Here is a 23,961-nt window from a genome sequence, read left to right on the forward strand (position 1 = left end):
CCTCTCCCAGATGAAGTCACCAAAACGTTTTCAGGCTGAACCTTTCCTCTCCTTTGCTCTCAAGGCCAGTAAATAAGAGGAACTTCCTTATCAGCCTCCTGAGCTGTTATCTGAGGAAGGGAACAGCAGATGGGGCTCTGCAGGCTTTCCTAACTACTCCTCTTCCACCTCCCCCACATTATCCCCCCACCAAAAACTCTTGTGACCAGACCTGGCCTTTTCTTTTACATCTGCTGTGGTGCAGCTGAGTTTTTTGGGGGGGTGCAGACGTTTTGCTGGCAGGTTTTTGACTCTGCTGCTCTCCTTTCTCAAGGTGGGGGAAGGAGGATTTGTCCCTCCCGCGGAGCGCTGCGGCTGGGCTCAACTCTACCAATGCTGCTAACTTAACACAGGTTACTCTTCAAATGGTTTATTTTTTTAACTACTTCTTTTTTCCTCCTCTCCTTTCTTTCTTTTCCTTTCCCCACAGATATTTTTTTTGGGGGGGGTGGGGTGGGTGTTGCATTTTGGGGTTTGCTTTGGTTTGGATTAGTCTCTTTGAAGCTGAGCGAAGTGTCTCACTCCTGCTCCTCAGTGTTTGTATGTGAAGCCAGAGAGCTCAGTGGAACTTTGTGTCTGGGGGAAGGGGTTGGGAAGGGGGGGTGGGGGAAAAAGGGGGTGGGGGGTGTGGAGGGTGGGGGGAGATAACTGTGAGGGGTTTTTTAAAGATGCTTTTATTTTGAATTTTTGAGACTCTTTGTAATAAAACTGCTTCGTTTCTATGGCTGCTGTGAGGTTGTGCTGCTTGCTGCTGGGAGGGAGGGAGGGAACAGAGGATTTTGGGGGAGGAGTTGTTTGCTTTCCAAGCTTTGCAAGCCAAGCAAAGAGTTGTTTGGGCTGGAAGAGATCTTGAAGAAGCAAAGAAGGGTTTAGGTTGGAAGGGAACTCAAAGCTAAGCCAGTTCCAACCCCCCTGCCATAGGCAGGGACAGCTCCTGCTAGAACAGGTCCTAGAATCATAGAATCCAGCAGGTTGGAAGAGAGCTCCAAGCTCAGCCAGCCCAACCTAGCACCCAGCCCTGCCCAACCAGCCAGACCATGGCACTCAGTGCCCCAGCCAGGCTTGGCTGCAACACCTCCAGCCACAGCCACTCCACCACCTCCCTGGGCAGCCCATTCCAATGCCAATCACTCTCTCTGACAACTTCCTCCTCACATCCAGCCTCAACCTGCCCTGGCACAGCTTGAGGCTGTGTCCCCTTCTTCTGTCCCTGGCTGCCTGGCAGCAGAGCCCAACCCCACCTGGCTACAGCCTCCCTGCAGGCAGCTGCAGACAGCAATGAGCTCTGCCCTGAGCCTCCTCTGCTGCAGGCTGCACACCCCCAGCTCCCTCAGCCTCTCTCCAGGCCCCTCCCCAGCCTTGCTGCCCTGCTCTGGACACCTTCCAGCACCTCAACATCTCTCTTGAATGGAGTAGCCCAGAACTGGACACAGCACTGCAGGTGTGGCCTGAGCAGTGCTGAGCACAGGGGCAGAAGAACCTCCCTTGTCCTGCTGCCCACACTGCTCCTGAGCCAGCCCAGGATGCCATTGGCTCTGCTGCCCACCTGGGCACTGCTGCCTCCTCTGCAGCTCCTCTCTCCCAGCACCCCCAGGGCCCTCTCTGCCTGGCTGCTCTCAGCCACTCTGACCCCAGCCTGCAGTGCTGCTTGGGGTTGTTGTGGCCAAAGTGCAGAACCCTGCACTTGGCCTTGTTCAATCTCATCCCCTTGGCCTCTGCCCACCCATGCAGCCTGGCTTGAGCTTGGAGATATCTTCCAACTTGCTTGCTCCTATGCAAGGTTAGTTGAGCCATGACTGCTTCCCCTCCTCTTTCAGAAGAGCATCTGGAGTTGTTTAGCCAGGAGAGAAGGAGGCTGAGAGGAGACCCTCTGGCTCTCTACAGCTCTCTGAAAGGAGGCTGGAGCCAGGTGGGGGTTGGGCTCCTCTCTCTATTAACAAGGAACAGGACAAGAGGAAATGGCCTCAAGCTGCACCAGGGGAAGTTTAAGTTGGGCACTAGAAGAAAATTCTTCACTGAAAGGGTTCTCAAAGGCTGCCCAGGGAGGTTGGTTGCATCCTTCCCATCCCTGGAGACCTTTGGAAGAGGCAGAGCTGTGGTGCTGAGGGAGATGGACTGGGTAGGGCTAGAGAAGAGTTGGGCTGAGTGATCTGAAAGGTCTTTGAGAGCTGGATGTGTTGGCCCAAGTGCCACAGCTGTTACCTGGCACAGTGTGCCAGGCTCCACTCTGGTTTCTTCTGGAGGTGTTGGGGTGAGGGGGAGGGAGCTGCTTTTATCCTGGAGACAGTAGCCTTGAACTGCTCCTCCTGCCCCTGCCCTCCAGCTGAGATGAAAAGGAAACCCACCCCTGGAATTTCGTTTGCTTTGCTCACAGCTTCTCTAGGAAGGGTCACAGGGGTGGGGGGGGGAATTTTTTCCTGCTGCTCCCCTAAGTGGCACTAATTGGGTTTGTGGTTTTGGGTTGGGGGGGGTTGCAGCAGCTGATGCCCTGAAAGCAAAGGTGATCTGGAGAAGGAATAACGAGGTCTGGGCAGGGAGCTATCTCTTGGCTGAGCTTCAGTGGCTTTTATCTGCTATTGGAGTGAAAAGGGAGGGGGGGGGGGGGGGGGGGGAGAGAGGGAGAACTAACAATAATAAGAAGAAATCCTCTCTTTAATCAGGAGCAGAATGAATCCTGCTGCCGGGTGCTGAGCTCACACCTGAAAGGGACACAAAAGGTTCAGAAGCCAAACCAGGGTCGTGTGGCTGAGGCTTTGTGTGGCACAGTTGACTTTTAGTGCTGCAGTAACACCCCGGGAAAACTCCACTGCCTTTTTCCCCCTCCCCCCAACCTCCACCAGAGCAAACCATTCGAAGCCTTCCCTTCCTCCCACAAAACAGGTCCCCCCCTTCTCTGCCAGATGATGCCTGCAGCTCCTTCCTTCAGCCTCCTTTAAAATGGCTGCCACGATGCTCTGCGGCAGCTGCACCCAGCCACAGCCTGCCCCTGCCTCACAGCCTGGAATCCAGCCCCAGCCCATAATACCTACACCACCTTCTTCTTCTGCCCCCTCCTCCCCCGAAGAGCAGGGATGGAGATCCTGCTGCCCCCTCCTGCTACCTTCCCACGGGGATGCGGTGAGGCAAACAAAGAGCTTGGGCCACTTCCACCTACCTGAGGGACCAGGCATGGTCCTTGCCCCAAGCTCTTGCCATGTCAGGGGGGTGCCAGCTGAGGCAAGCCATGGTTGCTCCTTTGCCTTTGCCCAGGTCTCTTTGCCAGCCCAAGCAGCAGAGGCAGGTGAGGAGATGGGAGCTGGGAACAGGCTGTGAAATGGAGCTGCTGCTGAAGCTGGCAGGAGGAGCCCCCGGTGGAGGCTGCTGCCTTGGAGCTCCTGCTGGAGAGGGGCAGTGCTGCTGCCACCCCCTGCTGCCACCCCCTGCTGCCATCCCCTGCTCCTGCCTGCCCTGCTGGAGAGGGGCAGTGCTGCTGCCACCCCCTGCTGCCATCCCCTGCTCCTACATGCCCTGCTGGAGAGGGGCAGTGCTGCTGCCACCCCCTGCTGCCATCCCCTGCTCCTGCCTGCCCTGCTGGAGAGGGGCAGTGCTGCTGCCACCCCCGGGTCCTACATGCCCTGCTGGAGAGGGGCAGTGCTGCTGCCACCCTCCCTGCTCCTGCCTGCCCTGCTGCAGAGGAGCAGTGCTGCTGCCATCCCCTGCTGCTCCCTGCCCTGCTGGAGAGGGGCAGTGCTGCTGCCATCCCCTGCTGCTCCATGCCCTGCTGCAGAGGGGCAGTGCTGCTGCCACCCCCGGGTCCTGCCTGCCCTGCTGGAGAGGGGCAGTGCTGCTGCCACCCCTGGGTTCTACATGCCCTGCTGGAGAGGAGCAGTGCTGCTGCCACCCCCGGGTCCTGCCTGCCCTGCTGGAGAGGAGCAGTGCTGCTGCCACCCCCAGCCCTGCGCAGAGAGCAGGAGGCACAAGAGGGGCACCCATTGTGCCTCCATCGTCTCTCTGGAAGTCACTTTGCTCCCAGGACACGGATCTGGCTCTCTACTGTGTCCTTCCAGGAAAGAGGAGCCCAAACCTGTTCCAAAGCCACTACAAAACCCCTTTAAATTTGCAGAAGCCCAACCGAAAACGAGAATTTCACTCAGCAGCCCTCCTGAGGAGTAAAGAATCTTCCCCCTACACCCCCCCCCCCCCCCCCCCCCCCCCCCCGCCTCTCCCCACTAGAAAAGAATGGATTAGATCCTGAAAGAACACAGATCCCATGCAGCCAGCTGAGCAGTTGGCTCCGAAGGTAGCGACCAGAGCCTTGTGTGAGAAAGTCCTTTGTGGCTGTAGCTCTACATCTGCTGCAAGTCAATTAACTGCCAGCAGAGGCAGGGGCTGGGGGGGGGGGGGGGGAGGGGGGGGGGGCGCTGATTAAACGCAGCAGCTGCTGAGCTCAATAAGCAACTGCCAGCATCTCCTCCCTCGGCCCTTGTCTGGCCTCTCCAGGACAAGAAGGACTCCAAGCTCACCCATAAAGGGGTCACCATTTATTCCTTTGCCAATGTTACAAGAAAGCTCTCACAGCTTTTGTTGTTTCTGGGGGGGGGGGGGGGGATTTTGTTGTCTTTGTTGTTGGTTTTTTTCTCTCCCTTTGCCTTTTGTTTGGTGGTTTTGTTTTTTCTTCCCCTTTGAGAAGTTAGAAAATTGCAAAGAAAAAAAAAAAAGGTTTTGGCCATTAAAAAAAATTATTTACAGGGGGCAAGGGGGGGGGGGGGAAGAAAAAATAAAAGAGAATAAAATCAATGCCAAAAGGATGTAGCTTCACATGATACAGCTGGCAGCCCTCCCCCTCCCCACACCTCCCCCTAAAAGTTACTCCCTAGAAGCAGAATTAAACACAGCAGACTTACAAGCTTTGGATGAGGGGAAAAGGGGGGGGGTGGGGCAGGGAGTTTAAGCCAAGAGTAAGACATTATAAACCCCCCCCCCCCCCCCAACCAAACAACTACCCGAGGTTAGCTTTGAAACCATTGAGACCTCTATAAAAAGCACAAAATACTTTAAATGAAGTCAGAACCAGGAATGTAAACAGAGAGGGGGAGGGGAAGAAAGGAAAGGGGGGAGGGGAGGGGGGGGGGGAGAAAAAAAGGAGGAATCCACTGAAAAAGAAAAAAAAAGTCCCTGACTCGTTGGGCTTTGAGTGGGGGTCAGCCAAGAGACCAGCCAGAGAGTTGGGGGTGGGGTGGGTGGGGGTGGCAGGGCTGGGGTGTCACAAACTGTAAGTTCCAGTTAGGTCCAGGATAGTCTCTCCTCCACAGTTGGAAAGGGTTTCAGGTCGAGCTGCTCCCAGGTGGGTGGTGGTAGGAATCCAAACCAGCTTTCTAAGGAGGGAAGGGAAGGGAAAGAGCTCGGGGGGGGGGGGGGAGGGGGTGTTGGGTTTAGAAAGTGTTGTCAGTTCTAGGCGGGGGCAAGGAGGGGGGAGTGTGTGTGTGTGGGGCGTGTGGAGTCCGTGGTGTTAACCAGGATGGAGAGGATGGAGTAAGAGTCTTAAGTCAGGACAACGCCAAGTGGGCTCTACTCTTCCTTCTGCTCCGCTGGAGCTGCTGTAGGCTCAGGCTGGGCGGGTTTGGAGAGCTGCTGCGGTGTGGCTGTGTCCCCGTGGCTCTCCCCTGCCTGCTGCTGCTGCTCCTCGCTTCCCTTCGCTTCAGCATCCTCCCTCACGGGCTCGGCTCCCTGCTGCCCACCCGCGGGGCTCTCCTCGGGCTTGCCAGGCTGCTCCTCCGCCGTCCCCTCCTCGGGGGGAGCCGACGGCTCCGTCCCCCCGCCCGAGCAAGTGGGGTTCTCCTCGCCCTTGGCCTCCGCCTTGCCTTGGTCCTCCGTGGGAGAGGAGCCGGAGGAGTCCCCAGCTTCTTTCTTGTTCTTCCTGAACGAGATCCCGCTCAGCTTGAAGGATTTCTTGAAGGAGAACTTCTTCTTCTTCTTGGGGGTGTCCTTGGGGGCCGCAGCACCTTCAGGTTTAGCATCCCCCCCTTCGGCAGGGGGAGCAGGCTCGATGGTGTCTCCACCATCCTGCTCCTCCTTGTTCTCCTCTTTGAGGGGTTCAGCTGAGCCGTTCCCGTTCAGGGGCACAGCCTGGGCCCCCACCTTGGGGGTCATGTCCCCATTGAGCCTCAGGTGGCCATTCTCCTGGGCAGGGGGGGAGGGGGGAGAAAGAGAGCAGAGCGTTAGGCACGGCTGGCACTCAGCACCCCCTCCCCGAAATCCTCCCCCCCCCCCCCAGCCAAGGAAAGGGCATGGGCGAAAGGATGCTCAGGCTCGGCGGGCATGAGGGGCGAGGCGGGTGGGGAGTGCTGCCACTGATGCCCAGCTGGGAAAGAGGGGTGCAGCGGGGACACGGTGGGGGAGGGCACGGGAATGCACCGGGATGAGCGGGGTGCCCCGGGCACGGGAGGTGCAGCAGGGATGGAAATACACGGCGGAGCTCAGCGCGCTGCCACCGGCGCACGGCCGGCACCGGGCACGGGGGGTGCAATGGGGAGAGGGGATGCAGCGGGGCTGGGGGGGGTCACACCGTGGGGTCGGTGTGAGCGGAAGGCTCTGCGCGTTACCACCGGGCGGCGCCCGCGCTCCACTCCCGGTACCGGGGCGCGGCGGCAGACGGGGCCCCCGCCCGGTGCCTGGAGGGAGCCCGGGGCGCGGTGCGGGCGGTGCCGCATCGCTCGGTGCCCGACGGGCAGGACGGGCCGTTCCAGCCCCCTCCGGGGTCACCGCCGCCACCATCGCCCCTTCCCCACCGAGTGATCGCCGCCGCCTTTGTCTGCCCCCCCCCGGCCCTCCACACGCCCTATCCCTGCCAGCCCGCCCCAGCGGGAGCTCCCCGGTGCGCTCCCCCGGTACCTACCTGCCCGTTGGCCTTGGCGGGCTCGGTGTCGGCGGCGTTCCCGTCCGCCTTGGCCGCCTTGGAGCCCTGGCTGCCCATGGTGCGGCACGTCGGGCCGAGGGACCCCGCCGCGGCGGCTGCGCTCGGCGGGAGTAGGGCGAGCCCCCCGCAGCCCCGGTAATAAGGCACGGGGAGGGGGCGGGCCGACAGCGAGCCCGCCCCGGGGGCGGGGGACGGGGATGGAGCCAGCGCCCCGGCGGGGATTGGGGACTGGGGATCGGGGGGTGGGAGATACGGAAGGCTGCTGCTCCCCCGTGCCCGGTCGTGAGACCGCCGGGAACCGAGGCTGCACCAGGTGGGGCCAGACTGGGATGTGGGGGGTGGTAGGGAAGGGGCAAGGGATGCAGCCGCCCTCAGCCCCCCCTCACTTCCAGGGCGCTGCTCATCCCAGCCCCGACGTCCCCGGATTATGCTCATAGCAGCACTGTCACCCCAGGCTGCCTTTGACCCCAGCCCCATCACCCTTGGCATGCTGCTCATGCCAGCCCTGACACCCCCGGGGTGCCCCCAGCGCCGGGGTGCTGCTCATCTCATCCCAGGCACTGCTCATCCCAGCCCCACCACCCCCAGGGCACTACCATGCTGCAGTGTGTCCCTGGCACCTCAGGGCTCTGCTCTTCCCAGCCCCATCTCCCCCAGGGCACTGCCATGCTGCAGTGTGTCCCTGGCACCTCAGGGCTCTGCTCAGTGCAGGGTGAGCTCTGTCAGTTCTTGGAAGGTCTCGATGTGGGGCACAGCTTGTGCCACGGGTCACAGCTTGTGCCATGGGTCACAGCCTGGCTCTCACCTCGCTGTGCTCCCTGGCACACAGATCAGCTGCTTTGGCCTCCTGGGTTTCTGCTTTCCTGGAAAAAGAGAACTTAGGAGAAAAGAAACTGAGAGCAGACCAAAGTGGCTGGCAAGGGCTCTGCAGCCTGCTGGTGCTGCCAGGGCCACTGGGCACGGCCAGCAGTGGCATGGGGGGGACTCCAGGCACAGAGGACTTCATTGAAGAGTGCTCCCCAAAACAGGACCCTTTTGTGTCTGTCCAAGCCTGTTTTGAGCTGCACCAGGGGAGCAGGAAACATTTCTTCACCAAAAGGGTCACCAGGCACTGGCACAGGCTGCCCAGGGAAGGTGGTGGAGTGGGAGGTGGTGGAGTGCCCATCCCTGGAGAGGAGACATTTGGATGAAGAGCTAACAGCTGTGCACAGGGAGCTGTTGGGTGATGGTTTGACTTGACTTTAAGGTTGTTTAGTCCTCATAAGAGGGAGCTGAGGAGAGGCTTCATCACCCTTACAAGAGCCTTGGTGAGGTGAGGCTTGGTCTCTTCTGACATGCAAGAGAACAAGAGGAGCAGCCCCAGGTTGTGCCAGGGGAGGGTTAGTTTGGGGATCAGGACAGGATTTCTTCCCAGAAAGAGCTGTTGAGCACTGTCCCAGGCTGCCCAGGGAGGTGGTGGTGCCCCTGTGCCTGGGGGTGTTGGAAAGCCTCCTGGATGTGGTGCTGAGGGAGGTGGTTTAGTGGCAGCAGCTTAGCAGCAGCGGTGGCACTGCGAGCCCCAGCAGAGCAGCTGGGCTGAATGGTCTCAAAGCTCTCTGCCAGGCTCAAGAGTTCCATGGTCCTGTGATTCTAAGCCAACAGTGTTTCCTGGCCAACCCACACCCCAGCAGCAGCAGCAGCAGCAGCAGCAGGGCCATGCTCCCCAGTGCCATGTCCTGAGCCCCATGTCATCGAATCCCAGAATCAGTCAGGGCTGGAAGGGACCTCAAGGATCATCCAGTTCCAACCCCCCTGCCATGGGCACGGACACCTCACACCAGAGCAGGCTGTCCAGAGTCTCATCCAGCCTGGCCTTAAGCACCTCCAGGGATGAGGCTTCCACCACCTCCCTGGCAACCCCTTCTAGGCTCTCACCACCCTCATGTGCATGTCCTCAGTGCCCCCCACGCACCCTTGCACCCCAAAACTCGCCGCAGAGCCAGCGCAGGCAGCAGGACACCCTCCTGAGCCCCACAGCCTCCAGCTGTGCTGCAGAGCCCTGGCAGGATCAAGGCCAGCATCTCCCAGGGGAAAACAATGTGCCACTGTGTGTGCTCCACCAACAAGGTCATGTTTTGTCTCTGTCCTCCCTGCCCCCCACATCATCTCACCCCCTGGTAGAGTGAAATTCCGCTGTTAATTAAAGCAGGCAGCATCTTCCTTATTGACTTTTGGTGGCCAGTTGATGATAAAGCCTCTGAACGGCTGCTGGGCTGCTGCTGCTCTGCCTGCCCGCGCCTCTGCCCTGCTGTGGCATGGACAGTTGCCCATCAGGGCTGCCCAGGAGCTGTGGGGGAGGCACCCCTGGGTCTAGGATGTGCTTTTCGGAGCGCAGCGAGGTCAGTGGCTTGGAGGTTAGGAACAATTTCTTTCCTGGAAGGGTGGTCAGGTGCTGGCACAGGCTGCCCAGGGAGGTGGTGGAGTCCCCAGCCCTGGAGGTGCTCAGTGGATGTGGCAGTTGAGGCTGTAGTTCAGTGGCCATGGCTTATGGCTGGCCTCAGTGATCCGAAAGCTTTTCCAGCCTTCCTGCTTCTGCTGCTGCTCCAGGCCAGCCTTTACCTGCTGGGGAGCAGAACCTGCCAGAGCCACAGCTGGGGAACCTGTCCCTGTGCCCCAGCAGCTGTCCAAGTGTCAGCAGCAGCTGTGCCAACCCCACACTTTTCTTCTCACCTCCTGGGAGTCATTTTCTGTCTTTCCACTGAGCTTCCTTTTGCCCTGGCTCTTCTCTGTGGGAACAGAGTTGTCTCTGCTGCTGTCCCATCCCAACCCTCATCTCATCTCCAACTTCATCCCTATTCTCAGCCTCGTTCCATCCCAGCCTTCATCCCATCCCCAATTTCATCCCTATTCTCAGCCTCATTCCATCCCAACTTTCACTCCATTCCTAACTTCATCCCTATTCTCATCTTCATTCCATCCCAACCTTCATCCCCATTCTCATCCTCACTCAATCCCATCCCAACCCTCATCTCATCCCCAACTTCATCCCTTCCCCATGCTCATGCTCATTCCATCCCATCCCAACACATCCTTACCCATCCCACCCCACCGCTGCAGCAAGACAACACTTCAGCCATGCCAACCCAACCCAGCTGAGTTCCAGGTTTCTCAGTGCCCATCTGAGCCCATCCATGCCTGCAGCAGCCCTGAGACCTTCCTGTCCTCTTGTGCCACAGCTGCAGGAGAACCACTGGGGTGAGCAGCACCAGAGCCTCATCACCCACCTGCACCATCACAGTGGGAGCTGAGAGGTGGGCAAAGGGGGTACAGTTCTTGGGGGGATGGTGGCAGCCCATGTGCAGCTTTGTCTGCCAGGATGGGGATGCAAAGCTCCACCCTTTGCTCACTGGGAGGATGTGGTGGGATTTGGGATGGGCTTTACAGGGCTGGGGCTGGCAGGGTGGTCACGGTGCTGTCACCGTGCTGGGTGCTGCTGGCTCAGCTGGGGCCGCTTGGCTCAGTGACACTCCCCCTCCTCGGTCCCCAGGTCTCTTGCATGTCTTGCTGGAGGGCAGGAGGCACTTTCCAGACCGCTGCTCCCCTGCCACCAGGCTGGGCAGGCAGCGCTGGAGCGGCAGATGCCACATCTCCAGCGGGATGCACCAGGTCAGGATGCAGCCTGGCTGCGGGTGAGGGGAGAACAGACCCCCCCAGCATCGCAGGCGATGCAGCAAAGCTGGCATGCTGCTTCCCAGCTGCTTCCATCGGGCAGGAGTCCCCAGTTGCCACATCTCTCTCCAGCAGGGCTCCTCCTGAGAGCCCTCTCCTGCGGCGCGGCGTGAGGGACGTGTTTATAAATAGACACCTCCCCGGTGCATTCCCCTGCCTGTCTCCTCTTCCAGAGCCCTGCATCTGCTGCAGATGCCCGTCCTGATGGCAGCAGTGGCACCTGAAGGGCTTAGCTGGCTCAGCAGTGGTGCTCAGTGTGGCCATCCTGGCAGCTGCCACTGGTGCCGGAGCCTTGCTGCTCTGTGGGGTGAGGGTGGGACCCCCTGGGCAGACCTGTGGCAAACTGTTCCAGCTCCCAGCCTGGGAAGTGGATGTTTTCCTAGTCCCTGTGTCACAGGGGGTGTAGGGAAGGACTCTGAGGGGCTGGACTGTGTCCAGAGGAGAGCAACAAGGCTGGTGAGGAGGGGTCTGGGTCCCAAGTCCCATGAGAAGCAGCTGAGGAAACTGGGGGTGTTCAGCCTGGAGAAGAGGAGGCTGAGGGGAGACCTTGTGGCTCTCTACAGCTCCCTGAGAGGAGGCTGGAGCCAGGTGGGGGTTGGGCTCTTCTTCCTAGGAACAAATGGACAGGACAAGGGGAAATGGCCTCGAGTGGCAGCAGAGAGGGTCCAGGTTGGACACAAGGAGCAATTTGTTCACCCAAAGCGGTCACCGAGCACTGGCAGAGGCTGCCCAGGGAGTGCCCATGCCTGGAGGTGCTCCAAAGCTGTCTGGACGAGGAGCTTAGGGCCCTGGTTAAGAGCTGTGCCCAGGGAGCTGTTAGGTTATGGCTGACTGAATGATCTTAAGACCTCTTCCAGCCAGGTGGCTCTGTGTGGCAGGAGTGGTGACACGGGGGGAGGGGGGAGGAGGTCACCCTGTGCGCAGCAGTGGCTTCCCAGCAGTAACCCAACCCAAACCCTCCCAGCAGAGAGCAGTGTGCCCACCATGCCCTGCTTGCCACGGGTCGGGCTTCTCCCTCCCCCGGGTGCCAGGCAGAGAAAGGGAGCAGAGCAGAGCAGAGGCTGCTGCTGGGCTCTCTGCGGCTCCAGGGGCGCTGGGGCAGTGCCGGGGATTTGCCGGGCGCAGGCAGAGGGACAGATGACAGAGCTGTCTGCTCCTCCAGCAGATGGACAGGCAGACAAATCTGTCTGCCTCTCTGCAACGCTGCTGCTGCTGCCTGAAAGGCCTCGGGGAGGTGAGATCTTGGCGGATGTTGTTTTCCACTCCCCAGACCTACTTACGCCCCGCGCTGGTTATTAATTCATTAGGTGTGAAGCGCTGCCAGGCTGCAAAGCAGAGCAGAGAGCTCAGCCCCCTGCACTGGGGCTGCCAGGGGAGGGCTGGAGTGGGGCAGGAGGGTTGCAGCTCTTTGCCCTCCTCCTGCCACCCACTGTATTCCCTCAATGAAGAACTGATGCAGTTACTCACTCACCTGTCTGGAGCCATTTGCCAGCCTCTGCTCGCCTGCTCGAGGATCTTTAACAGGGGGGACCCAGCCAGGGCAAGCAACAACGCTGGGAGTGAAGCAGAGGCATTGCCATATTGATTGCTAAACAGCAAAGGAATTAGCTAATTAGATCTCTCCAGGGAGAGAATTCCAGCAGGGAGAGTGCAGGGCTGGGTTGTGCCATACACAGGGCTGGCTGGTAACGATGTCTCCCGTGGTGGCAGCTCCAGCATGGGAATGGCCCTGGGAAAGAGCCCTTGGATGAGAAGAGTAGCTGTGGGTCAGGGTCTGGGGTCTGCTGCTGTGTCCACCAGCCATGCCCACCCCATAGTTTGACATTCCCAGGACCCATGGTGTGACTCCAGGACGTGGCCACCTGTCTGATCCCTGTGGCGAGTGGTGCTCCAGCCGAGCAGCCCATAAGGGCCCTGGGACAGAAGGGCTGGGGGAGGGTGACCATGGGGGGCTCATTCCTGAGTCCTCACTCAGCACCACACTCACTGCAATGAGCTGCCCAGGGAGGTGGTTGAGTCACCAAGCCTGGATGTGTTCAAGGGTCCTTTGGATGTGATGCTTGGGGATACATTCAAGGTGACTCCCGCAGAGTAGGTCGGACCTGGGGATGCTGAGGGGCTTGGGACGTTGCTGTGATCCTGGGGCATCCTCAGCTGCAGAGAGGAGGTCTGGCCCCAGCTGCTTGCTGGGGGGTTTCTACAGGAGATGAAGGCTGGCTGAGGACAGGCAGGCAGGAGGAAGAGTGCAGAAGCTTGGCACCACCAAACCTACTCCTGGCTGTGCAGCCCCTCTCGGGCTGGCTGCTGAGCGACCTTCAGACCACTCAAGCGTCCCGGACCCAAGCAGGAGGCTGCTCAGGACGTTACCGCGGGGGGGATCCTTCCTCCCTGCTGCTCGCAGGGAGCCCAGGCTGCAGCCGGCGTTCCCGAGTCCTTCCTGCCCTGGGAAAGGCTCCAGCCCGGGAGGCTGCAGCGCGGAGCTGCCTTTCCATAGAAACACAAGAAAGGAGCTGTTCTTGTGCCTGCCAGCGCCCGGCGCTGCTGCTGGGGGGGATCCCATGGCAACCAGCGCCTTGTGCAACTGCCTCGGCTATTTCTGGGCTCGCTTTTCACTCCACTAGCAGCCTCCCAACGTCCCACCCTGCAGGACCAGCCCCTCTTTCCCACCCCAGGACCTTTCTCCCCCCCCCCCCCCCCCCATCCCCAGGACCTTTCTCCACCCCCCAGCCTCCGCCGCTATCAGCCCTTCCCTGCTCAAGAAGAGGTGGCTGGGGGCAGAGGTTGGCAGCTGTGAGTCATGGGGGAGGAAAAGAAAGAGCAGTCCTCTCGTTTTTGATCTCAGCGACCATCTGCTCTTCTCTTTGGCCAGGAGCTGGAGCATTTGCAAACAAAGCCAAGCCCTCTAACCTCAAACCCATCAGCAGGGGGATTGGGCTGGGCTGCCTTGGGGCCCCCAGCCCTGCTTCCCCCCTGGGATGGTGCTGGGAGGAGAAGGATCCCACGGGCATGGTCCTGGGGGAGTTTCTGCATGGTGAAGGTCAACACTCCATGGAGAGCCCCAGCAGGACCTTCCCCAACTCCTCCCAGGAGAACAGGAATCATACAACAGTTTTGGTTGGAAGAGACCTCCAGGATCACTGAGTCCAACCATCAGCCCAACACCACCATGGACACTGAACCATGTCCCCAGGTGCCATGCCCACAGCTTTCCTGAGCACCACCAGGGATGGGGACTATGCCACCTCCTCGGGCAGCCTGTGCCAATGCCTGACCATTGCAGTGAGGGAAGAGTTGCTCATATCCAGCCTAAACCTACCCTGGAACAATATGAGGCCATTTCATCTCATTCCATCACCTGATACTAGGAGAAGAGCCCAACCCCCACCTGGCTGCAGCCTCCTCTCAGGGAGTTGCAGAGAGCCAGAAGGTCTCCCCTCAGCCTCCTCAACACCCTCAGCTCCTGCTCCAGACCCTTCACCAGGTTCGTTGCCCTCCTCTGAACCCACTACAGCCTCTCAATGCCCTTCTTGGAGTGAGGGACCCCAAACTGAACCCAGTATTCGAGGTGGGACCTCACCAGTGCTGAGCACAGAGATACAATCACTGCCCTACTCCTGCTGGCCACAGGGACCCAGCAGCTCGGGCTGGCCCGGGCTGATGCTCTCCCACACCTCTTATCTGCTGTATTCCTGCCCTGGGCTGAGGCTCAGTGCTGATAAAGAGCTCCCTGACCCTGAGCGAGCTGAGCGCTGCCGCTTCGGGCTCGTTACAGGAGCAGGACAGCTGCCAGCGAGTGCCCAGGAGGAAAGGGGCTGCAGCATGCAGCTGGCAGCGGGGACGGGGAGGGTGGCTGGGTGCTGCCACGCACCGGGTGCTGCCCCTTCCCACCCCAGCCAGGGCTGCTGGCAGGGTCCCCTGAGCGGGGGAGTGAGTCGGGAGTGTGTCTCAGAGCCTCCTTCCTCGATGGAAGGGAAGTTTATAATGGAAACAAAAGGGATGCTTGGTCCAAGTGGAGCTTTCCCCATCCTGTTTCCTCTGGAGCTGCCTGCGGAGGTGCCACGGGAGCGTGCCCACAGCTGGGACACGCAGCAGGGGATGCTGTGGGCTCTGGGCATTGTTCCACTGTCGTCGAGTCCAGCCACGGGGGACGTGGCCAGGCTGCTGTGGTAGAGCCACGGTGGATGCAGGTTGCTGCCCTTCCCCTGGGGACAGTGATCTTCCTGTGGGTCCCCAAGGTGGGCTCAGTGCCCTCCATCCCCGGGGGTCACCTCTGCCACGTCCTTGTGAGGGGCTGCAGAAAGGAGCTCGGAGCTGAGCCACTCTGCCTTGGTTGCTGCTGTGCAAGTGGGCTGCTGGTGGCCACCATAGCTGCCAGCAGGACATGTGGTGGCACTCACACTGCCCTGGGAGCATGGGCCAGGGCCAGCCCTCGCTCCTGCTCAGGGCAATGCCACCAAGCTCCGTGGAGCTGTGGCTGTGTGATGGCAGCAGATGCCATGTCCCCTCGTCCAGGGTGGTTATGGGGCTGGAGGGCATGAGGCTGAGTGACCTGGGGGGGTTTTGGTCTGGAGAAGAGAAGACTTAAAGGGGATTTGATAAACGTTTATAAGTATCTGAGGGCTGGCCAGGAGGGGGGGACAGGCTCTGCTCACTGCTCCCTGGGACAGGACAAGCAGCAGTGGATGGAAGCTGCAGCACAGGAGGTTGCAGCTCAGCACAAGGGGGAACTTCTTGCCTGGAAGGGTCCCAGAGCCCTGGCACAGGCTGCCCAGAGAGGTTGTGGAGTCTCCTTCTCTGGAGCCTTTCAAGGCCTGCCTGGATGTGTTCCTGTGTGATCTATGTTAGATAGTGTGGTCCTGCTCTGGCAGGCTCCTGTCTTAGAGCCCCCTACCATGCTGGGGGTCTAGGACAGGAGCCTTAAGGAAGTTGAGCCCTGGGGGTTCAAGCCCCTCAAGATGTGTTTGTGGAAGGGACCTCTGGAGATCATTCAGTCCCAGCCCCCCCTGGCCATTGTGCTCCTGGGCAAGCTGCTGTGGATGCCCCTGCTGGAGCAGGGAGGGTTGGACTGGATGAGCCCCAGAGGTCCCTTTCCAGCCGTGCTGGGGATTCTGTGACGCCTATCGCAAGGACATCTCTTGCCGATGGGACGCAGCAGCCCATCCCCTCCACCAGCATGCCCCCACCCCCGGCAGCCTGGTGACCCCTTTTAGCCCAGTCCCCGGGGCCGGTGGCATCCGGCCGAGCGCTTCGCGGGGCTGCCGGCACTGCCGGAGCCGGGACAGGAAAGCGGCGCTGGGATGCTGTGGGGCAGGGATCCCTCCCCCGGGCCAGCAGCCCGGGCTCTAAGGGCCTCTTTCTCCCTGCAAGTCAATGTCTCTTTTTGTTGCGCTGCTGGGTTTTGATGCCTGCGAGCAGGGACAGACAATACCTCGCATTGTTCCTTTTCAGCAACATCTGACGGGCCCAGGCAGAGAGAGGCCAGTGTGTGCCGAGGGTGGACGTGGGGGGAAGGGACTGGGATGGACTCCATGGACAGTCAGAAGGAAAGACACACGGACAGTCAGGACGGGCTTGGCTTTTGCCTGGCCGGCAGAAGGGTTGGAGGGATGGAGAGTGCTGGAGGGGCACTGGGACATGATGGAACTGGGGGGAGGGTGAGGAGGGGGAGCTGTTGTCTTTTGGTACTCTTCTCCCAGGCAACCAGCAATAGAACAAGGGGACACAGTCTCAAGTTGTGCCAGGGTAGGTATAGGCTGGATGTTAGGAAGAAGTTCTTCACAGAGAGAGTGATTGGCACTGGAATGGGCTGCCCAGGGAGGTGGTGGAGGCACCGTCCCTGGGGGTCTTCAAGAAAAGCCTGGCTGAGGCACTTAGTGCCATGGTCTGGTTAACTGGATAGGGCTGGGTGCTAGGTTGGACTGGATGAGCTTGGAGGTCTCTTCCAACCTGCTTGATTCTATGATTCTATGAAAACAGCCCCGAGAGATGGGAATCACAGAATCACAGAATCATAGAATCACAGAATCACAGAATCATAGAATCACAGAATCACAGAATCAACCAGGTTGGAAGAGACCTCCAAGCTCATCCAGTCCAACCTAGCACCCAGCCCTATCCACTCAACCAGACCATGGCACTAAGTGCCTCACCCAGAACCTCCAGCCCTGCTCATCTGAGCCCACTGCTAACTGCGGAGCCTCCTTAGGTGCCTGTGCGGTGTCAGTGTCGTTGACCTCTGCGCTGCCGCTGGCTCCTCCTGGATCCTGGGCGGTGTGATGGGCTGGGGGTACCTGTAGCTCCCAGCGAATCCTGGGCTGCCAGGACAACCTTCTCCCCCAGATCCCACAGCAGTGGGAGGGAGGCTGCTGGAGCTCAGTTCCCAGCAGGTTCGGCTGCGAGGGAGGAGCTGGAGTGGAGCCGGGCTGGGGAATCACGTCAGGGGCTGGGATTGTCTGCAACTTTCCATCAGAAATCCCCTCCTTCCCTGATCCTCGCCTGTCCCCAGCCCGGATTGCTCAACGCCAGGAGCAGAATTCCCCTCCTCCTCCTCTGAGCAAAACCGAAAGTGTCCCCAGGGCCACCGCAGCCGCCGGCAGGGCTGGGAGGGAGCCTGAGGGCCAGCAGCACCCAGAGCCCCTGACGGTGGGCTCCGGGGGGAGGGCTGCTCCGTGCCCCACAGCCTGGTACTGTGCTTACTGGGGAGCACTTTGCCTCCCAAACGTCCCAGTTGTGCCAGTTTAGCTCTCTGCGTCCCGGGGAGCTGGCGAGAAGAGCTCTGGGGGTGTGTGGCTGTGTTTGTACCCTCTGGAGGCAGGCACAGCTCCCTGACCTCCCCTCCCTGGGCTTTGCCCAGCACGGAAAAGCCTCTGGCACCACTCTCGGGGTTAGAGTGTGGGTGCTCCCCGTGATGCACCCCATCAAAGGGGGTCCGTAGCCCTCTATGGCAGGGTTCTGGCACCCTCCTTTCCACACAAGATCCTGGCAGGGGACAGCAGATGGTAAAGGGCTTGGTGGGGACCTATTGGGTGTGGGGGTGGAGACGAGCTGGTGTCCCTGCCTGGCAGCCTCACTGAGGAGCAGCAGTGCCCTCCCCACCCCCACGGCTGCATCAGCAGATGCATTTCGCCCAGACTTGCATGGCCGTAGCCATGGCAACGGCTGCGGGGTGGGGGCTGCGCAGCGACAGGGAGCTGCATGGCTGCCATGGCACCCAGCTCCGGCTTCAGCGCAGCTCTGCTGCCACCCCCCCAGCTCTGCCGCCACCCCCCCAGCTCTGCTGCCACCCCCCCAGCTCTGCTGCCACCCCCCGAGCTCTGCTGCCACCCCCCAGCTCTGCTGCCACCCCCCCCAGCTCTGCTGCCACCCCCCGAGCTCTGCTGCCACCCCCCAGCTCTGCTGCCACCCCCCCCAGCTCTGCTGCCACCCCCCGAGCTCTGCTGCCACCCCCCAGCTCTGCTGCCACCCCCCCCAGCTCTGCTGCCACCCCCCGAGCTCTGCTGCCACCCCCCCAGCTCTGCTGCCACCCTCCCCATCTCTGCTGCCACCCTCCCCATCTCTGCTGCCACCTCTCCAGCTCTGCTGCCACCCCTCATTTGAGGTTGCCCACTCCAGGTCTGGGTTCACTCCAGATTTGGGCTCATCTCAGATTTGGGTTCACTTACTCCAGATTTGGATTCATCCACCTCAGATCTGGCTTTAATCCAGATTGGGGTTCACCTCAGGTCTGGGTACACTCCAGATCCGGATTCACCCCAGGTCTGGGTTCCCTTCATACCTGAGCTCACCCACCCCAGGCCAGGCTTCACCCCAGCTTTGGACCCACTCTGCTGCCAGCAGCAGTGCTGGTGCAGAGCCCAGCCTGCCTGTGCTGAGTCTCACACAGGGGTTGCAAGCATGGACGTGGGCATGGTGAGGCTGCACCGATGCCACCCTGGGGTGGCAGTGGCACAGGGAGAGGCCAGGCAGGGCTGGGACGGAGCCACTCTCCCCTTTATCAGGCCTGAGCTGCCCTAAAGGAGGCTGTTTGCACTGGTGTGGCCACGCTGGTGTTGCCATCCTGCCTTTGCTTTGTCCCCTCGTTAACTTTTAACTGCGGTGCCTTTTCCTCTACACTGCCCCTGCCACACCCTGCCAGCCTCCGTGGGGCCCTGTGGCGTGGGGTGCTGGAGCCCCAGCAGCTGCCAGCCCGTGCTGGGGAGCCTCAGCTCCCCCCAGCATGGTTCGTGCCCGTTCCCTGCCCACTGGCATCAACACAGGGACTGGTCTGGCTGCATCCCCCTCATGCCAGCGTCTCAGGTGCCCCAGAGAGTGAACGGTGGCCGAAGCTGGTGGGGGTCAGAAGGGCCATTGCAGCCCCCGGGGAGGCTGCAGCCTTTCTCTGTCATGACATCGGGCAGGGTTGCTGTATGCCCACCCCAGCTCCCTCCCTGCCAGCCTGGCTGGGTTTGGCAGCAGAGCAGCTCAGCTGGAGAGAAGCCTGCGGCGCCAGCGTGACCTACTAACCTTCTTCTCCTGAAAAATGCATGAAATGCAGGCAGCTGCCTGCGGGCACTCACACATGCAGCCTGCTGCTCCAGCCTGGGCAGGGGCAGGGCTTTGGCACTGCACCCGTTTGCCCGTCTCAGGCAGTGGCAGAGAGGGAGCCCAAGGGCTTGCCTGCTGCACTCCCTGCACAGATTTGCAGGTGTCTGCAGGGGGATGTGGTTCTGCTCCTCACCTTTCCCTGCTGCTGCCTGGTGCCCGTGGCGTGGGCAGTGTTCCCAAGAGGCATGGCACAGCTTTTCTGCTCTGCTCTGCCAGTGCTGCCAGGCTGTGGCGGTGCTGCAGGGGCCAAAGTCCACCCAGCACATTCCCCTGTTACTCAGGAGCCAGCTGCTGGGGCTTGAGATCCTGTTGGCATCCAAGGGCCAAAGAGCTCTGCTCAGTGCCACTACTGCATCCTGCTGGAGGCATGGGGGGGGGGTGCCAGGGTCCTGCTGCCAGGGAGAGGAGATGGGTGCAGCCTCACCCTGTTCCCTGGCTGCCATCACAGCCCTGACCTCGTTTCTCTCCAGCTTCTCCCTGCCTTTAATACAGCCTGGCCAGATGGCTGTGAGCCGGGGGCGGCGGGGGCGGGGTGGGGGTGGGCAGCAGCTCAGCCCCGCCATGGGGGCACAGACTGAGGGTCCCACACCCCAGCGAGGCTGTGGAGCTGGTGGCTGCCACATATCCCTAGCACCAGTGTGGCCCTCACCACCATACCACTGCCGGTGCCCATGGTGTGTGTGGGGGGAGGGGGTGGATCCTCACCACCCTCCCAGGGGGGTTAACAGCTTGGGCCTGCGTGGGGCTGATTTAATTCTGGTCTCCTTTGCAGAGCTGATTTGGTGGTTGCAACATCTCAGCTGAGCAAAGACAAGGAGGGTTGGGGTGGGAGGAGGATGTTCAGCCGCTCCAGGGCTTGAGATAGGCAACCCCGGGGCAGTGTCCAGTCCCAACATCCCATCGTGGGCACGGGGGAGGGGGGACGGGGCCCGTGGCACACCCCGAGGTCTTCAGCAGGAGCAGCAGAGGATTTGCAGGATTAAGGCTTTTGCCTTTTCCTTGTGCTCGCAATCCTGTTTGAAGAGGAAGCAGCAAGTCCCAGAAGCCATCAGCAGCTGAAGCTGCGGTGCCCATCAGCCTGGAGCAAAGGGGCAGCTTCAGCCCCTGCTCGGCTCCCAGCCCCGGGAGGGCTGGCTCTGACCGCGGCATCTTTCCCACCCTCTTCCCTCTTTGCAGCTCTGCTCCCATCACCGGGATCTTCCCAGCCTCCTTGATGCTGCCAACACAGCTCCTGCACCCCCAGCCTGGCTGCGTTTTGCCCCAGGAGGAGGGAGGGAATCAGGGCGAGGAGGTGGGGGAGGGGGGGGGGGGGAAGGGGGAAGTGTTTTCTGAGCCCTTTTGGAAACCTCTCTGGCTTCCTCTGCAGCTCAGCTCTTGTTCACAGGCAGAAAAGTCAAGGAAGAGCATGAATCACCCACAGGAAACTTCACCTTGCCTGGCCCTGTCGCTGCCCCTGGCCAAGCCCACGCTGCCAGTCACATCTCATGGGACTGTGCCAACCTGTCCTGCCCTGGGGACGTGGCTACCGTGGAATCATAAAATCCCAGCCTGGTGGGGGGGTTGGAAAGGACCTGCAGAGAGCATCGAGTCCAACCTCCCTCCCCAGCCCTGCCGAAGCAGGATCACCCAGGGCAGGTCCCACAAGGAAGGCATCCAAGCCTCCGGAGCAGGAGACTGCACAGCCTCTGCGGGCAGCCTGCTCCGGGGCTCTGCACCCTCCCACCAAAGCAGCACACACATGCACACGCCCCCCCCCTGCCCCCTCCCAGCCAGCCTCTGCGGATCCCGGTGCCAGCCAGGTGGCAGAGGAATCAATTCTCTCGGCTCCTCCAACTAATTAACATAAATTGACGCTGACTAATTAACCGTCCTGCCTCATTAGAGCCCGGATGCCACATCGCTGGGATCAGCAGGCAGCAGAGCTCTTGCTGTTGCAGCACCGTGGCCACAATCTGCCCAACGCTGGGCATTGGCCACCCTGGATCCCACCTCCCAGGACTGTCCCTGTCCCCATCCCACAGCCCTCGCCAAGGCTGCTAGCAGTGATAATGAGATTGGCTCCTAATCCACTTATTCATGGCTGGTGCAGGAGGCTGGCAGCAGCTTGTTCCCAACAGCCAGGATGGAAGGAACTCTCCCCAGCCCCCAGGCCTCCATTCCCTGGGGTGTGCCCTGGGGTACCCTAACTCCCCTGACCACACTGGGGAATGAAGCCTTTGGGATTGGGGGGTGAGGGGAAGCTTTGGTGGTCTTATCTGAGCAGCCACAGGGCAGAGAGTGATGCCGGGGGGGGGTTGCAAAACAGATGTTGGTGGCATCGTCCCTGCAGGAAGGGTTGAAGCAGGCAGGGGAAGGTGACACCAACGTCAGCTGCCCTGGGGAGCAGCAGCAGTGAGCAAATCTTGCATCAGCCAAGCAGGGAGATAAGGATAAACACTTCCTAGTCCTCACCCTGTGGGTGGCCAGACTGGGGGGGGTGGGGGGGTGTTGATTGCGGGGTGTAGGAGCAGGTGACCCCAGCGTGGCGATCCCAGCGCTGCAGGAGGAAGGAGAAGGAAGTTTCTGCCTTCCCTCTTTGCCAAGGCTCCAGATCTGCTGTCCAGGAAGCAAGGGGTGGGGGGAGGGAGGCCCATGCAGGTCTGATCCTGCTGCTACACCCCATGCCCTCCACCAGTACCCCCCCCTCACCCCCACCCCTGGGCTTGCTGCTGCATGCTGCCTGACTCGGGGCTACGTCACAGCCCTGCACGCCCGACCGGTTTGGGGGAGACCCTTGGGCTGAGCGTGGGAACAGCCTGACCTCAGCAGCAGCATGGAATGGGGTTGGGATGGGCCTGTGGGACCCTCATCTCCTCCCCCCACCAGAAAAAAACAACCCAAAACCCAAACTGGAGGAGGGAGGGGGGGGGGGGGGGTGTTCATTGGGGGTTTTCCTTGCTCCTGGAAAGATCTGGCTTGCTGCTGTCAGCTGGAGTGTGCAATCCCTGTGGATCTAAAACTAGGTCAGTGGTAGATCCCCAAAAGTGATTGGGATTGGGGAATTGCTGCTGCCCAGCCCGGGGGAGTCTCCCTCCGCTCGATGCTGTTAGCACTCAGCTGGAAGGGAATGGCTGCTGGAACGTGGACCCCCTGCCACCACCCGGCACAGCCCTGCGGGGGATCAGGAGCGGGTCCCACGCAGAGCCGGGGGGATCAGAGGTGTCAAGAGAGGGTCACAGACAGGCAGAGAGCATCAGGCTGGAAGGGAGCCTCAAAGCGCAGCTTGCTCAACCCCCCTGCAGGCAGCAGGGACACCTCCAGCTAGAGCAGGCTGCCCAGGGACACAGCCAGGCTGATCTGCAGGGATGGAGCCTCAACCACAGCCCTGGGCAAGCTGCTGCAGGGTTTCACCACTCTCACTGTGCACAACTTCCTCCTGGGGTCCAACCTGAGTCTCTCCTGCTCCAGGTTCAGAGCGTTACAAGAGGGCTATGGAGGTGCTGGAGCATGTCCAGAGAAGGGCCACAAGGATGAGCAGAGGGCTGGAGCTGTGAGGAGAGACTGAGGGAGTTGGGGCTGTGCAGTCTGGAGAGGAGAAGGCTCCCAGATGACCTTCTTGTGGCCTTCCAGGATCTGAAGGGGGCTACAAGAAAGCTGGGGAGGGACTTTTGAGGCAGTCAGGGAGTGGCAGGACCGGGGGGAATGGAGCAAAGCTGGAGGTGAGAGTCAGGCTGGAGGTGAGGAAGAAGTTGTTCAGCATGAAGGTGGTGAGAGACTGGAATGGGTTGCCTAGGGAGGTGGATGAGGCCCCATGGCTGGAGGTGTTTGAGGCCAGGCTGGCTGAGGCTGTGTGCAGCCTGCTCTAGGGTAGGGTGTCCCTGGGCATGGCAGGGGGGTTGGCACTGGCTGCTCCTTGTGGTCCCTTCCCACCCTGACTCATTCTATGATTCATTGCCTCTCCTCCTCTCCCCACAGCCCCTTCTAAACAGTCCCTCCACAGCCTTCAGACCTGTAGGTCCCCTTCAGTCCCTGCAATGCAGCTCTGAGGTCTGACCTTCAGTGTCTCCAGGGATGGGACTCAGCTCCATCCCTGGGCAGCCTGTCCTGGGACAGCAGCTGGGCACAGTGCAGTGGGGCCACAGCTTCCCATCCGAGGGCTGGGCAAGAGCCACAGGGAGCACGGATGGTGCTGGCAGGGTGGGGGCACTGGGAATGCTGGCAGCATGGCTGGATGGTGCTGGCAGGGTGGGGGGCACTGGGAATGCTGGCAGCATGGCTGGATGGTGCTGGGAGCATGGCTGGATGGTGCTGGCAGGGTGGGGGGCACTGAGAATGCTGGCAGCATGGCTGGATGGTGCTGGCAGGGTGGGGGGCACTGGGAATGCTGGCAGCATGGCTGGATGGTGCTGGCAGGGTGGGGGGCACTGGGAATGCTGGCAGCATGGGGAGGAATGTGGGGCCGGGGAGGAGCTGTTGGATCAGCAGCAGCTGCTGGATGCTGCCTTTGGCAATGCACCCACGAGGATCAGGCCAGGGTGTGTGTGTGTGGGGAGGTTTTGGGGAGGAAGAAGAGGAGCTGGGAAGGTGTTTGTTGAGCTCCAGTGGGGTGCAGCTGCTGAAGGCTCTTCCAGCTCTCCCCTCTGTGACTGGGCGAATGAGGGCACCAGTGGCACCTCTGCACTGGCACTGGAAGGTGCCAGGAGCTCTGGGGAGGCAATAGGCCCCCCCCCCCAGAGGCTTGGGGACCAGAGCTCGGA

The 23,961-nt window shown here is 60.8% G+C and overlaps 1 protein-coding gene and 2 long non-coding RNA genes across 3 annotated transcripts; 1 reads left to right on the forward strand and 2 right to left on the reverse strand.

Annotated features, from left to right (window-relative positions):
• Nucleotides 1-2,302: 2,302 nt before the first annotated feature.
• LOC135190775 (uncharacterized) lies at nt 2,303-4,212 on the reverse strand. Its single transcript, XR_010308621.1, has 2 exons — nt 3,194-4,212; nt 2,303-2,738 (listed from the first exon to the last, which is right to left on the reverse strand). It is a non-coding gene; the product is annotated as an uncharacterized LOC135190775 (long non-coding RNA).
• Nucleotides 4,213-5,054: 842 nt separating this feature from the next.
• MARCKSL1 (MARCKS like 1) lies at nt 5,055-7,060 on the reverse strand. The gene is made up of 2 exons (XM_064172608.1): nt 6,914-7,060; nt 5,055-6,198 (listed from the first exon to the last, which is right to left on the reverse strand). The coding sequence occupies exons 1-2, from the start codon at nt 6,989-6,991 to the stop codon at nt 5,587-5,589; spliced, it is 690 nt and encodes a 229-aa protein (XP_064028678.1). The 5' UTR covers nt 6,992-7,060; the 3' UTR covers nt 5,055-5,586.
• Nucleotides 7,061-7,170: 110 nt separating this feature from the next.
• LOC135190857 (uncharacterized) lies at nt 7,171-10,745 on the forward strand. The gene is made up of 3 exons (XR_010308659.1): nt 7,171-7,247; nt 10,150-10,224; nt 10,461-10,745. It is a non-coding gene; the product is annotated as an uncharacterized LOC135190857 (long non-coding RNA).
• Nucleotides 10,746-23,961: the final 13,216 nt, after the last annotated feature.

The sequence above is a fragment of the Pogoniulus pusillus genome, chromosome 37 (assembly GCF_015220805.1).
Source record: "Pogoniulus pusillus isolate bPogPus1 chromosome 37, bPogPus1.pri, whole genome shotgun sequence".
Taxonomy (NCBI): Eukaryota; Metazoa; Chordata; class Aves; order Piciformes; family Lybiidae; genus Pogoniulus; species Pogoniulus pusillus.

What these genes read in the sequence shown, in the direction of transcription:
- MARCKSL1 (XM_064172608.1), bottom strand. Translation starts at nt 6,991, where the DNA reads ATGGGCAGCCAGGGCTCCAAGGCGGCCAAGGCGGACGGGAACGCCGCC. An exon ending in CCGCCAAGGCCAACGGGCAG is followed by an intron (nt 6,199 to 6,913) that starts GTAGGTACCGGG and finishes CCCCCTGCCCAG; the next exon opens with GAGAATGGCCACCTGAGGCT.